The 15,598-nt window shown below is 46.8% G+C and overlaps 1 protein-coding gene across 2 annotated transcripts in view; it reads right to left on the bottom strand.

The window, feature by feature from the left end:
* The window catches only part of Kirrel3 (kirre like nephrin family adhesion molecule 3), a 550,681-nt gene extending 535,491 nt beyond the window's left edge, over positions 1-15,190 (bottom strand). The window contains exon 1 of one of the 2 annotated variants that reach the window (XM_021205877.2): positions 14,735-15,190. In XM_021205877.2, the coding sequence (XP_021061536.1) occupies positions 14,735-14,789 (55 nt within the window). In that variant the 5' untranslated portion in view covers positions 14,790-15,190. The remainder of the gene's footprint in view (positions 1-14,734) is intronic. The other variant, XM_021205875.2, reaches the window with a different exon arrangement.
* Positions 15,191-15,598: the final 408 nt, after the last annotated feature.

Genomic DNA, 15,598 nt, shown 5'->3' with positions numbered 1-15,598 from the left:
TAGGAGTCCACAACTTCATCCTTTCCCTCCAAAAGCCAAGGAATATCATGTACCTGTACAGAAGCCAGACCTCCTGTGTGTCTTTCTCCATCCCTACACACTTGGCTATGGACCCTTCCGAACTTCTTCAAGTATAAGGTGCATCTCACATCTCACGGTCCCAGTCTTGATCGGGAGAAGGAATATTATGACTTAAAAAAAAAAATAATAACACTACAGTCTTAAAATCTGGAGACCAAACTGTCTCCCACATGTGCCTGCTCTTTTTCTTCTGTCCACCAGCCTCTTCTCTTTCCCCCTGTCTGTCCTCAGCCATAAACCTAAGATAATCAATTTATAAAAGGAAAAGCCTACAGGTTTTGGTGTGGGCGGGTGGGGTTTCTGTCCATGATGGGCAAGTCAGCGCATCATGATGGGGCACAGGCCGTAGAACCTAATCACCTACCTCCTCATCAGGAAGTAAAAGAAAGCAAAGAGGGGTCATCATCCTGCGACCTCTCTCAAGGACATATCCCCAAAGACCCCAAAGCTTCTGCTGCACCATTCTTAAATGTCCCACTACCTCCCTATAGCAATGCCCTGGAGACTATGACTTTAATACCTGCGTCTTTGTGAGGCAGTCAAAATCCACTCTGCTGTATAAGTGGGATAAGAGTGCCTTTGAGCATCACTGGCTTCTCTCACCCTCCTAGTGGCTGCCAGATACAGCAACTCAGACATGTGGTTCCCCTTTAGCGATTTGGATTGAAGAAAGAGGCCCAGAGGCCTAGCGATGAGAACATCTATTTTTTTTTATGAATTGAAAAAATAAAATGACAGTAAGCAGCTAGCAGATAGATCCCAGTTCACAATGAAATGAATATCAATGTCTATGGTGATATTGACCTTGAAGATTTTTTTTTTCCTCAAATATAAAATGAGAACTCTTGTGGTGCATTATGATAGACATTCTGGATCTCTTCACTCTACAAAGCAGAAGCTCTCCCTTTACGGACCTGCGCGTCTCTACTGTACAGCGCTGAGTTTAAAATAAACATTCTAAAGTGCAGGTGAAGGGAAGCTATGCCCGGAGCTTAGCTGCATTCTTCCCTGTCAGCTTAGATCACTACGCAGCTTCCCCGCTTCTATGGAGGTGGGACAGGGCTCAAAGTCCCATTGAGAAGAAGGGCTCTTCATTTCTTCTAAGCTGCAAGGAAGGTGGTGATGACAGCCTGGCATGAGTGCCATGTCCCTGATCCCATGTGCTTGATCTCACTGTGAGGTTGGGTTTCCTAGACTCAGGGCTCGCTCAGTGTAATCCTTGGTTCCGTTCTCTCCAGCAACAAATCACCCGAGGGTAATGTAATATGAAAACCATTAGCAGTAGCTCCCTTGAGTCACCTTAAATTCTCTGGTTAGAAGCATCTCTCAAGCCTCTGTGGGCTCGGTGTCAGCAGCGCTCACACAAGAGCCGGTGAGGGAAGAAGGCACAGATGCCAGATTCAGAACACCGAGAAGCATCATCAAGTTCACTCAAATCANTTCTCTCTCTCTCTCTCTCTCTCTCTCTCTCTCTCTCTCTCTCTCTCTCTCTGTNTGTGTGTGCACATGTGTGTGCATGTGTGTGCACATGTGTGTGCACATGTGTGTGTGTGGGCATGGTGGGGGGGGGCATTAAGGTACAGCCTGCTGGGCCAAATCCACGAGTCTCTGATTCAATTTGAATCCTGGGAACTCTTTCTTCTACCCCCTGGATGCTGCTACTGGTGAACCAGCTGACCTGCAACCTACATGTTGAAAAGCACTGTGATAGAGAATCTGGGAGCCCTAAGAAGGCTGGAATATTCCCCTGACATATCAAAGAATTTCCAGCTAAAATCACATACATTAACGTTTGTATCTACAGATAGAGGGATATGTGACCACACCACCAGATCCCCTTTTTCTCTGCAATTGTGAATGAGCAAAGCTAATAGATTTCACATCAGTTCAAAAATCAATGACAAGAGTGAAAAGGATAATCTAACTAAAACCTAAATAAATAACAGTAGAAAACTCTTAAACATTTTCCTTGGCATGAATTTGGTTATTGATCTTAGATCTAAGGTTGGAAAGGCAATATAGGTTTTTGTGTTATTTTTACCAGGAGGCCAGAAGAGAAGAGTAATAAAGGTTTCTGAATGGTATTTGATTCTAGCTAACTCTAAATGTTATTTTTTGCCTACAATGCATGAATTTCTGTCTGTAAATTTTTCTGCCCTGATTTGGTGAAGAGAAAACACAAAGCAAAGTTCAAGCCTAGAAAGGGGGCACCTGTGTGGGTTTGGAGCCCAGGCAACCATTGGCTGACAGCGAAGCTTAGATATCACCTGTGTGGCCAAGGAAGTGCTCAGGCCGCAGGATGGAAAGTCAGGAATTTGATGTCTTCCACGCCAATGTCTATCTGCCGTGAATTCTTCCTCTGATTCTATCTTAAAGGTGCTTTTAAACTTTCAGGGAAACTTTCATGTTTCACTAGTTTATCATAGGTGTCTATCTTAAGCCAATAATATGATTTTAAGCATGGCCTAGGCAGATACGTGTCACCTTCCAAAGAGATTTCTAACACCAGGTAAGCTGTCTGCTGAAGCCAAAGTGAGGAGAATCAGAAGCTGAACAACATTCAGGTTTGCCTGCCTTCCAAGACTCTTTTTCACGTCTTCTTAATGACCATTATTAATCATTTCAGAACCATCTAGTCTCCTGGCATTTTTACTATTCCAGACTTGATGAGAGAGAGAGAGAGAGAGAGAGAGAGAGAGAGAGAGAAGTAATTTTGATGTCCTGAAATGCCTCTTTTTTGGTGTAGAGTAGTATCATTCTCAGAGCACAGAGCAAACACTAGCCTAACCTCTCCCTGAGATAAATTGTGCTTAAGTTTTAAAGAATCTGTTGAAGGGAAGTTAGACGGGAGGGAGTTAGGTGTGATGGATACTTGTTAAGAAACAAGCATTTGCTTTTCTAAACTTTAAGCTAACCTGGAGCTGGCAGGTGGAGGGACAGAGTGACAAGCCACTCGGGAAGCTCCTCATACTGTCTTCAGCCCTTTGTGCAGGAGAAGACATTTGCTTCTGTGTTCTCAGCTCTTCCCATCCCGAGTAGACCTTACAGAATACAATCGCAGGCCACGCTAGGCTGCTTGGCTCATAGACACTCACACGGCTGCCAAAGCAGCGTCGTGACTGACATTCTTCCCAGCAGCCTGGAAGACAGGGCTCTCGGGGTCTTCAATCCTGTCACTTGCCAGTTACGTGATCTTCAGGCAAAGCCTCAGTTGTTCTCATTAGCAAATGGGTTTAGCCATCCCTGCTTCTCTCAGCCGCTATGGGGCTAAATCAGAGAATGTATGCAAGGCGGCTCAACAAAGGACCTGATCCCGAGACCTCAAGGACACTCTTCCACAGCTGGTCCAGTTGAATCCGTAGCCACAGGTTTCAGGGAATATAAGAATACCAGACAGCAGCAGCCGAGGCCACGACTGGTCTGGCTGATGTTTCCACTGCTTCTCCTTTCCCAGTCCACCCTCAGGGTGAGAACCCAAAGCAGGACTAGAAACCTTGCTTGTGAAAAGAGTGGTAGGCGACCAAGCTAGGGGACCGGGAAACCAGCAAAGCCAAGGTCGCATGTCTTATCATTACAACAAATCTTAATTTAGGAGGGGTGCCTAATATTTTCATCAGATCCTAAAACTATACACAAGGAATAGAATGGTCTGTGTTCTGGATTAAGGCTTTGACTTTTTAAATGCAAAAACCTTTCTGTTTTGACAGAAAGTGCGTAGATGGTCTCCGTCATTGACCACTTAATCTCCCTATTCACTGAAGACTTAATATCTTCTCTCTAACTCTGCTGCCTCCTATGCCTGGGAAGAGCAGCTGGAAAGACACACTGAGCAGGGGACAGCTCACCTCATTGCAGTAACAACAGCAGTGGATGACTACAGTGGTGAGTCCAGTGAGGAATGTGGTTTGGGTTTAGGCAAACCTCACAGAAAAGTCCACCAACAACCCAAATCAACAGAATGGTCACATGGCCTCCGATGACTTCAAGCAACATCAGTGACCAGTTCAACCAGCCACTTGGGTCATGCAGACCAGGCAAGATTGTGGTATACCCCTGACAATGGTCCCATCCTTCCTTCATTCCATCTCCACAACTTCAACTGGTGATGCATGGACTATCTTGGGAGGGGGTGCTCAGGTACATCTCATAACTCTGAGGGGCAAGCTGGCACATTGGAGATTACTAGAAAGAACGATGTTAAGGAGTTTTGGGGCCACCAACACCCCCCTACAGTCTGTCCTGCAGAGCATAGTATATCTGCTTTTAGCTTGGCATTGACATTTTAGAAGGACACCCTATTAAACAGATGCAATTGGTGGTAAGTTTCCTCTAATTGTCCTACTCAAATTTAGTATCTCTTCCCAGAGATGAAAACAGAATTCACCTCAACAGCCTGCTCAAGACACCAGGAATAAGGACAATCCTTTGCAGCATGGAAACAGCACCCCGGCTCTGATGGGGTGTGAAGCAGTTGGAACCATGGAGAATGGTAGAGGGTTCAGGAGTAGCAGAGTATGCCGGCTCAGGGAAGGCGGAGCTTCTGTGGCTAGCCCCCTCTAAGGGAGGACTGAGATTCAATACATTCAGGAAAAGCCCTCACTGCAGAGAAATGCTGGTGAACTGCAATTGCTCGCTCCCCTTTGTGCAGTTCTTCCAGGCCCCTTTGAGCATTATTAATTGAACCCACATAGCTTTAGCCTCTGTGTGTAGGAATTCCTCTGAACATTCTACTTTCACTACCTAGTGGGCTCCGGAAAGCAGAGTCCAGCCTCTCCCTGGGAGGGAAAACTGTGGCTACTTCTTTATCCTCATCCCTTCGTGGTGGGGTGGGGTGGCAGAAGGGCCCAGCTTCAGGCCGCCCTGCTGTGCCTTAAACCACTGGGCATCCCTCTGCAGTTTACGCTGGGCTCACTCCTGGCTTTGCAAGCGCGGCTGCTGCCACCATCAGGCTGATTTCGGGACTGCAATCTTCTGCGTATGTCTCATTCCCCAAACATTTTTTTGCTAACTCCTATCTCAGCAGTTGACTCTCTTAAAGGCTCAGCACCCTGTGTAAGAAAATGGCTTCAGAAGCCAGCTTCCCAAAGAGCTGCAGTTCAACTTAAACATGGAGTGGACCCCAGCATTTACAACCGAGGCATAGAAAAGTGCAAGTCCCACAGTATAGGGAACAGAGCCACTGGGAGATTAAGTGGTGGTTTCTCCTTGGTTGTCAGGGCAGCTAGGCAACTAGGCAGCAGAGGGTGCGATCCTTCTTGTACAGTACTTGGATGCATACTTAACTTTCTGTCCCCTGAATGCTTACTTACCCAGAGAGTCAACTAAGCCCCAGTGTGACTCCGAAGCTGTCATAGCTCCCAGCATTGCCAAGGGTGACAGGTGGACTGTCACACTGCACCAGAGTGAAGTCACCTGTGACATTTGCAGGTGACTGACAGAAATGGGCACTGACATGCATTGGAGAACAGAAGGGCACAAGGGTTCCTTGCTGAAGCCCAGGAAGTGAGTGGCTTGCCAGGGATGTTTCTCTTGGCAGCATCCCTGGTGACTTGTGAGCATCCGAGGTCTTCCTTGGAGAAATACCTTTAAATAAACTTTAAGCATCCCTGGGACTCTAGCTTGGGCACTTCAACATCTCTATGTGCACTGACATAACAGGTTCTGGCTTTTTGGCCTTTTCATTAACTCTTATATTTCATCTGATAGTTTTGAATTTATTCATAGACTTCTAGGTACCCAATAGAATGCTAGACACTCGCGCGATAAAAGGTAGGATAGTTTAACCAACTGATTATGAAAATATCCCTCACCTCCTTGATTTACAGATATCTAAAGGTGGAAGTAGAGGTGGGGAAGAGAACAAGGGAATTACACAAATAACTTTCAGCCTTGCCACTTCCTAGGGACCAGTGGCCTGGAAACCTTGAGCCTTTGGGGTAAAGGCAAACTTCAGAAATGTGTCAGAGTCTGGGATCATAAAGAAATTGGACTACAAGGCTGGGTTACCTTCTGAAGGTCAACTCTGGGACTGAGCTCCTTGATCTTTATAAGGAACAGCTAAAATCCCCCTTTTTATGCTTGGACACACAAGGATGGTTACAAGAGATAAAGCTTAGTAGGAAAGCATTTTCATAGTGGATTATTTCTACAGTTCTGAGAGGTGTGGTGGTGGTGGTGGTGGTGTGTGGGAGTGGGAGGGAGGAGGTTAGTGATGAGAACAAGGTTTTCCTTCCATCCCAGCATCTGATCTTCTCATGCATAGTTTATGTTGATGATCTGAGGCAGACGGAAGCTACCAGCTTCTCCATGAAGCAACAACCCACACAAAACAAGACTGGAAAGAACTTTGATCAGACATCACCTTTCTAGGGGCTGACAGCATCCAACCTGCCTCCATTGCGATAAAATGAGGTGCTATTTGTGCACTGTATTTCTGAAGATTTGCATAGATGCTAATTATCCCAGCCGTCATTATGCAAACAGAGGTATTGTTACTACTATTATCGTCAAGGATGGCCAAAAGAATTTGCTAGGTACCAAAGAGATCTTGAATGCGTGATCTACCTCCTAGCAAACTATCCAAAACAACCCAGTTGTTGCTAAGAGATAGAGTCCTTGACCACTCTTAGGTCCTTTCTTACCAGTGGCTTCCTGCATTCCTGATGACCTGAATTCTTCTCTGAAAACACTCACAACAGAGTCCTGCTCAACAGGCCAGCCTCAAACAAGACAAGCAGAAATCTAAAGCTTTGGAAATGCTTGCTGACTACTTCTTGTAGGACATTTAGGGGTTTTGTCCCCCCCACAAACACACTGAGCTTCCTGCCAGCTAGCATAGGTTCCTGGAGAGAATAGGTCACAGAAGATATGGGTAAATCACTACTCCTGAAGCACTTCTGACATTTGAATAGAGCCATCTAAGGTGCTACCTCGGTTCCCCTGATGCCTATGGTTTACTTTTTCTTGAGAACGAGAAAGACATTACCAGCAAAGTACCCCCGGGGAAGCTTGCCTTCTTCTTCCCTTCTGACTTACTGTTACTCCTCAATGTTGTGTTTCCTCTGTCCCCATATCCTTCAGGGGTCTTCAGAAAGAGTCAACTCCCATCCCTCATACCCTCCAACCACCCATAGTCCAGATGTCCTCAGCATTCCATGCCTCTGGTGCTTGAGCTCTCCTCAACACCCCTTATCTGCCTTCCCTTGGGTGGGCAGACCAACAGTTCACTAGGTTCCCCATTGCTATTTTATTGTCCACTTTCCCATATCTGAACATACCAGCCATAAAGAAAGATGATCTGGAAAGAGGAAAGTGTACTTCCACTCAATTCTACAAGTTTTCAGCCTCAGGGAAATACAGAGAATACCAAGAATAACAAGTGAATCCCCACAGCTCTGATATGGAGAGGATGACAGACCCTAAACTCCTAACCATCTTTTAAAGATACTGACTTCACCCTATCAATCCATCCTTAAAAGATGTATCATCTTATTCACAACCATGAGCCAGCCAGCTTTGCCCTCCCCAAGGCTCCTCTCTCCTTTCAAACACATCCATTCTAGGCTCTGCTGCTAAGTATGCCTTATTCTCTTCAGTCTTCCTGTCTGTGCACACTCGCAGATACAGCCTGGACTACTTGCTTCATGCTTTACCCAGAGCACACCTATATATCTTTTAAGAGTAAGCTCACATGGCATCTCTTCTGGACATCCTTTTATGATGCCCTGGGCTGTCTCTGCTGGTTGTAGAGCATTATTCTATAGCAATCCTGGAAGTGTTGCCTCTCTGTCCAGAAATATGGCCTCACCTATTTCCACAGCAGTCTCTGACACATCAACCACACATAGGCTTGAAACAAGTGCTACATGAATGGTCAATAGCTGAGCTTCTTGTCACAGAATACTATTTGCTCATAAAATAAGGAACAATCAACTTTGTCCCCTGAGACATTAGACCCTATGGAATGCCTGAGGGGAAATTTGAAAAGGTAAAAGCCATGTGCGTTTGCTCTTCTAGTTTCAGTTCCCATAATGTCAGCGGCAGTTGAGAAGAATCTAAAGTAGAAAAAACCACCCCATGCTTTTCCTCAAGGGAGCAGACCACCTAGGCTATTCAGCTTGATTTGTCTAAGACAGACTCATGCAAAAATCTAATGGTTAGTTTTAACCATCTGAATCCCAGACTCGGGCAAATTTGCTTGAGCTTGTTCCCTTCTGACTTACTGTGGAGACACAGGCAGGTCTGTGTGCACACATGGAAGAGTGCAGGACGTCATGTAAAGACTTCTAGATTGCCAAAAGAAACCTCTCAGGGTATGTGGGAAGTGTCTGTGACCACAGCCTTAGCTGGTATTCCCAGGAAGGAGTTGGATGAATGTTTACCTCTCAATCACTAGAACTCACATGGGCTCCCACAAAAGAACGATGGAAGGCACACTATCCATCCATACTGGCCACCATTCCAAGGCCTAAGCTTGTTACCAAGTGTACCCAGAGAATGCTGACATTTATTTAATCCTCATAGTGGTGTTGACTGTGTACTCACTGAAACACTGTATGCTGGCGGAAGATATTTGTTTCCAAGCAGCTTATGCTAAATTGCCATGATATAAAGGAAACACTTATCCAATATTGACATTTACCGACTTCTGGAAGTATACCGCCAGAATACTCATTCTTTACCTGTGGGAGGGGAGGAGGGGGCAGTGATAAGCATGCTGTTGGATGCTAAGCTCTGCAAAGCAGGAAGTGGATCAAAGTGCATTTTGGTGTCTTTACTAAGCCTTCCTGTGACCTTTCACGCTATAGCACAGAGTGGGCTTGCAGGGGTGTGTTTATGAGGTGAAAGTTCTGTCATGCTTAGTACTAAAACTCTGGCAGAAAGCAGAGCACGGCATCCCTTGTGTGCCTGGGAGAGAAGCATTTTAATGATCTAGAAGTATCTAAAGTCTCACTTGATGTGCATACCTAACTGGGTAAATTCTGATTTCCCCTCAGGGAAAGAAAATGCCACACAATGACATATGGAATAGTGCTATGTGCCAGTGAAGTCGGCTCGCACTTCATTCCTTGAACTGGAAATAAAGCCCTCTTCTATTTGCAATGCGGGTGAAGCCCTGAGAACCCAGGCACAGGGCACTGGCTGGTAGGTGGCTCCCCTCTCCCTTACAGGTAGCATTGATGACTCACTGAACTCCTGAACTCCAGGCAGTGAACAGCCCCCAGCACAGCAGCCCCAGGTGAACCCTGGGGGAATCTAAGGATTCTGGCGTATCCATTGGCCTTGAGTAAAAACTGGGGCTGCAAGAAAGACCCCTGAAGTGAGGATTGGTGCCATGGCGAAGGTGTGTGCATGACTCCACCTAGCTTCTCTTTTTGTTGGATTAGCACAGGGTTAGGAACAGGCACAGGGTGACCTTCAGGGCTTCTCTGTTTCTTGATTGACCTCCATTTAAAAAAATGTCTGAGTGGTTTTTCCACCTAGAAATCATCTTAGCATCTTCCAGTGATAAGAGCTGCTTGCAGCTGAGACCCTCTGCTTGCCCACCTCGCTCCCCACACCATCCCCATCTCCATTAAGACCTTAAAACAAGTATTCTTGGCCCTTCTCTCAACTCTTCCATCAAAGGCAATTTTATTTTTTTTCTCGTTCCTGTTTCCAAAACAGTTTATCTTTTTTATCTCCTTGGAAGAAAAGTACTCTACAAATCAAAGGTATCATTAGTATTGTTATTATTTTGCTATTGAAATCTCTTGAATTCGCTCTGGATTATTCATGTGCTTTTTTTGGGTCTGCAATATAATACTGCCTAAGTCACCCCTACTGGGCTAAACAAAAATGAAAAATTGCATCTTCAGGCCTAATCCACGGCTCCACCCCATCTCCTGCTGGTCCTGGCTCCCACCAACAGAGGCACACACACCAGGCAAGGCTGCTCCTTGGTACAATGCCTAGCTCACTGCTGCTATGCTCTGAGCCAGATCCTCCTTCCTATACCCATGGCATCCTCTCAGTGCCATGCTATGATGCTGACCCCCCTCCCCCCTCAACATACATCCCTGTGTCTCTGGGGAGCTTCTTTTCCATCCTCAATAGATCTGAGGGCTCCCTGTTGAGCAGCAACCACTGAAGCCACCCCCATCCCCTACAGGCAGGCCCCATTTCCCCACCCAGAAGGTTTATTAAAGAAGTGGTTCCATGTCCTTGGCAGTAGTGCTCTGACCTTTCAAGATAAAAGAAATGATTCTCCCTCCCCTAGATGTTATGCCACTGGGGTGCCAGGAGCAAGGAGGCTCATACTCATCACTGGTTTATCTTTTATTCTGGGCAAGGACAAGTACCCCTAGAATTAAGTGCCCCTAGAATTAAGTACCCCTAGAGTTAAGTACCCCTAGAGTTAAGTAACCTTAGAGTTAAGTACCCCTAGAGTTGTTCACTCAAAGTTTATTCTTCTGATTATCTCTGAACTGAACCCTTTTCCCTCCATTTCATTTCAGGGGCCCTGTCTAACATGTTTGTGTTCTTTACCCAAGCTCCTCCTCTTCCCTCCATTCCCCATGAGAGCTCTTGGCAAATTTGACCTTCTTGCAGTGGCTCCTCTCCTCCATGCTTACTGTCACCCCTATGGCTCCTGCACAAAGCCAGCTCTCCTCACCCAATCTGTTCACCCTCTATCTGATGCTCTTCTGTTTCCTTGGAGATTCAGGTTTCTTATAACTCTGCCATCCAATGGCTACCTGGTTCTCCTTTTGATGTGTTCTGATCATCAGGAGAGCATCTATTAAGGAGGTGGATCCCAGATAGGTCTTCAGGTAGGGGATGCTACTTACAGATAAAATGTGAGTTTATTTTTACTCTAAAGGTTTGGAACAGTGAGAAACATAGACAAAGCAAACACTCATTCGGGATAGGGCAGAGGTGGAATCCTGTGACCATCCCATCACTGAACAGGACAGGATAGGCCACGACCCTCTGGGAATGCCAGCACATGGAGAAAACACTCTTCCTAGAGCATGTGCAGCAGAAGCCACCATGTCTGTACCACTGAACATCGCCCAAACTGTCTCAGAACCGAAGACACAAGAGAAGTAGGGAGTCTTCAGTCCTGCTGAGACCCTGTTCCTTCAAAGTCACCTAAGATGTGCGTGTGCAGGGTAGACGGAATGAGGCTGGAAGATTAAGGAGGGCACAGAAGGAAATGGCTGTGGTGAACTGAAATAATAAAGGGAAAAAAATATAGCAAGTTCTAAGTTTATGGATGACAAGGGAATCGGTTCTTCTTCACCCCGGGGCAGACATACCGTTTCTCTGCGGGAGGCAAATTGTGCTGTGACATTATCCTTCTCTATACAAAGCTTGGCCATCCTGACAGCTGAGGGGAGAGGCATCCCCAGTGAGAGAGAAACTCTCAAACAGCATATGCTGGCAGCTCTCCATCCTCTATCAGGGCCAAACCCAGAGACACTGGCAGGGTGAGAGCAGAGACACCGGCAGGGTGAGAACAGTGAACTGTCTCTTGGCTTTTCTACCGCTACCTCACGAAGAAAGCAATAGGCGACCTCAATCTACAGGAGAAGTCCAAACTTTAGAAGACGTAGGACGTTGCTGACATCAACTATGCTGTCTTTTGCCCTCTCTCCAGGGCTGTGCGGCCAACAAAGTGAATCAGTCAAAAATTCAGGAGAGCAAAGAGGATTGAGATGTACTTTAGGAATTTACCCACATGCTAATGAAAATTTCACAGCATTGGGATGCTCTAGGTCCTGATGAGAACTGTCTTCTCAGAACTCCAAGAAGACACACAGATCACCACTGGGACAAGTGCTGGGTAGCAGATGGCCATGCCTTCAGCATGCCACATAAAGTCCTACTGAGACCCCTCCCTGGGTCCTTGTTCTCTTTGAATGAAGGATTGTCCTGACCCTTTATACATTTCTGTGGGAAAGCATCCAGAGGGTTCAGTGTGTAGGAGGCAAAGTCCAGGCAAATGGCTGTGTGTGTGTGTGTGTGTGTGTGTGTGTGTGTGTGTGTGTGTATGTGTATGTGTATGTAGAGGGAGTGACAATGTGGTAGCAACCTCACTCCTTGGTTAGGGAATCGCAGTAGGGACCCTCTCCCACTAGAATCCAATGGGCTAACCCTTCCATGCCCTGTTGAAGGTAGATCTGCTCTATCTAATAATTTAACCAATGCATGACAGTAGGTATGATATGGTACTTGGATACACACACACATGTGCACACACACACTTAAACAGAATCTTTTGGGAGAATTTACAATGCTCTGCACAACACCAATATTTTTAATGTTTAAGGCCAGAGAGATGGCTCAGTGGATAAACCTGCTTGCCACCAAGCCTGATGAACTGAATTCCATCCCCAGAAACTACATGGTGGAAGGAGACAACTAACTCTGCAAGTTCTCCTCTGACCTCCACACAGGCACCTTTGCATCCACCTTCATGAGAGCAGACACACAAAAATAAGTAGAGAAATGTAATATATATGTGTATATTTTACGTCTTCAGGACTCAAGTCAAAAGATCTTGCTATCACATTGCAATGAACCAATCAAACATCTTCCCTCCTAAGTGTACGGTGCTGCTCCCACACACATGATTTCTAGTGTTCAGAACAGGAGGCTCAGATTGCCTGGCCCTGCTCTGTTCTCAGAGACTTTTTGAGGCTGCTTTGGAACTCTACAGACTATACATCCATTGTTGGACATTGCAAACCAACTTCAGAACACCAAGAATAAGGAGATAATATAGATTGTATGGGGCTGTGGTTTCTTCCCACTGCCCTCAGAGCTAAGAGTGGATGAAACAGAGCATTTACCCTCGGTAGGTAAATATTTAAAGATTCATATGAGGCAGTCAAGAAATAGCTTGGTACCGAGAAAGGATCAAGACCAGTAGAAAATACATTCTATAATGATTCAGGCAGGCAGGGAAGCACTTAGACACCTATAGGATGCGCAAGCGAATCTGAGAAAGTACTGATCGAGCTTCTAAAAATACAAAAGGCTCACAAAAAATTGCATGCGATCCATGCAAATGTGTGTGTGTGTGTGTATGTATGTATGTGTGCGTGTATGTGTGCATGTGTGTGTGTGTGTGTGGTGTAAGGGCCCCTTCTTCTCTTACAAATTCTACAGGAAACTTCCCAAGTGAATTAGTTAAGAGGCAAAGGAGAATGCGAGTCACTATACGTGTGTGTATGTGTGTGGAGTGGACATACACAAGTGTGCACACATCCCATTGGTAATATTACTCTACATCAGGATTCTGGGGGTGGTTCTTAATCATCCAGTGTGAAGTTTGTGTGCAAAGGCTGTTTGTCTTCATGTTGCTGTAGGGGCTCCTGGGGAGGTGCACACACCCATATGAATGTGTGTGTGAACTCATTATAAATCTGCATAGATATGCTTTACACATACTTCTAAGGGGAGGGCTCCCTCGAGTTTAATCAGGAGTGATAACTGCAAAGTTTGACCTGCATGGATAAGTGGGAAATCTACAGTGACAACAAGGACCAGGGAAAGAAAAGGAAGCCTGGTTTTACTTATATTTGGCTTCTCCTGACAAGAGAAACATGGGATAAACACTGTTTGCTTGCAAAGGCAGCCACCCATGGCGATGTTTTGCTTTCTTGAAAACTTTTACCCTTCATTTAATCAACAGATGGATGTGATCTGTTGTGGATTTTTTTTTTTTTTCTGAAAGTCCTGTCCCTCCAAGAGCTGTGCTGGCAGGCACACATGCTGCCTCAGATGGCAGAGGTGGCACAGGCATTCCAAAAGAGTGGGACAGATCGGGTTGACTTGGCCTCTTCAGTCAGTCTCAATTCCACAGGTGACTGTTGATGCCTTTAGCTAAGTAGGCGCTTAGTCCTCCCTCCACCATGACCCACCCCATGACTCTCAGTGGCAAGGAGTTCAGAGGTAAAGTTCTTTCTGGAGAGTCCACCTGCTAGGCTGCAGAAAGGAAGGCAATTGGCAACAGGGGCGAAATTCCATTTCATACACCTAATCCAGTGCTTGGTCGGATTCAGAATTCAGCCTCGCTCAGGGAAACGGGTGACATTCAATGTAACTCTTTACAAGCTTTCTTTTCCCCAGTCACTGTAAATACCCGCCTCAGTACGTTCCGTAATCGCATCCCTTTCTGCAACTGTGCAGACCTGGCACATTCGCTTTAAACACACCCGGGGCAAGTTAGACCTTATTGAAGCTGCCTACGCCAGGCTCCCCTTTTCCAACCTGGCTATAAAGGCTATAAAGGCGAGGAGGCACCCAGAAGTTCCGAATGGCCTAGCCACACGGATGCTGCCTAATTAATATACCGGGTGCATAAAGAACTTACATGCATCGGAGAGTTGGAGTTGGAGGTGGACAAGAGAGACGAGAAAGTGCAGCCTCCCCTGTTCTCCCAGCCCCTTTCCTTCCGAAGGGAAACCCACAGTACCATTTTGTAGCATTTGCAAACGCAAAGAAGCAACGCTACTTAACTGCCGATGGGCCGGCACCAAGACCCTCAGCCAGTGCGAGTTCCCGAGCCTGCCCACCTCCCAGCCCTCAGCCCTCAGCCTCCCGCGCCCTCCGCCGCCGCCGCCGCCGCCGACTTTGCTCCAACTCTGGCGCGCCGGGTTCCTACCTTGACTGAAGAGGAAGAAGCAGAGGAAGAGCAAATCCAGCTGGAAAGGTCTCATTCCTCAGCGCGCGGGCAGCCGGCGGGGCAACTTGGGTGTGCAGTTAGTTTCTCTTCAAGCGCGGCGGCTGGGCTCGCGGTGCTCAGCCTCCGCCGCCGGTCCTCCAGGGTTCGCGCCGACCATCTATCTGTCAGTCGGTCTGTCCTTCCTCTGGTCCGCTTTGGTGTCGTTGTGTCTCCGGGTATCTGCAGGCAGCCGAAACCAAATGCTTGTTTTCAGCCGCCTCGGGAAGCCGGGATCCTCAGCAATGTCCCTACTCGGAGCAGATCCATTCTCTGGTTCTTGGCATCCCAGGCACACGGCTTCCTCTGGCGGGCTCCTCCCACAGCGAGCGAACGAGCTAGCGAGCGGGCGAGCGAGCAAGCGAGTGACGAGTGACAGAAGGGCTCCTTTCACAGAAGCTGGGGCGGGGGGAAGAGGGAGGGGAAACAGGTCATAATTAAAGAGGAAACACTTGGAAAGGGAAACGCTTTGCAAAACGGGAGGGTTGCAGAAAGGCTGTGCTATCCTTCTTTTCCCTAAACAGGGGGATATTCTGCTTTTGTTACCATGATTGACCAGAAGGTATAGTGAGCACCGAGCGGAGCTGTGACTTTTTGTTCACAGGATGTAATGTTGTTAAACGGGAGTGAAGTTACCGATGATTAGACTCGTGCACATGCATCAAAATGTGCCTGCCTTGCTGTTGCACTAGGGACTGGCAACTGGGCTAAAAGGGAATCGGGAGAGGGGTGCATCTTTCCCCAGCAGGACTTGTTCAGTGTGTGTAGCCAAGGCTAGGGAGTTGAGGAGATAAGCACAAGCAGGGC

The sequence above is a fragment of the Mus pahari genome, chromosome 10, assembly GCF_900095145.1.
Source record: "Mus pahari chromosome 10, PAHARI_EIJ_v1.1, whole genome shotgun sequence".
Classification (NCBI taxonomy): Eukaryota; Metazoa; Chordata; class Mammalia; order Rodentia; family Muridae; genus Mus; species Mus pahari.
This window is presented reverse-complemented; position numbering and strand designations above follow the sequence as displayed.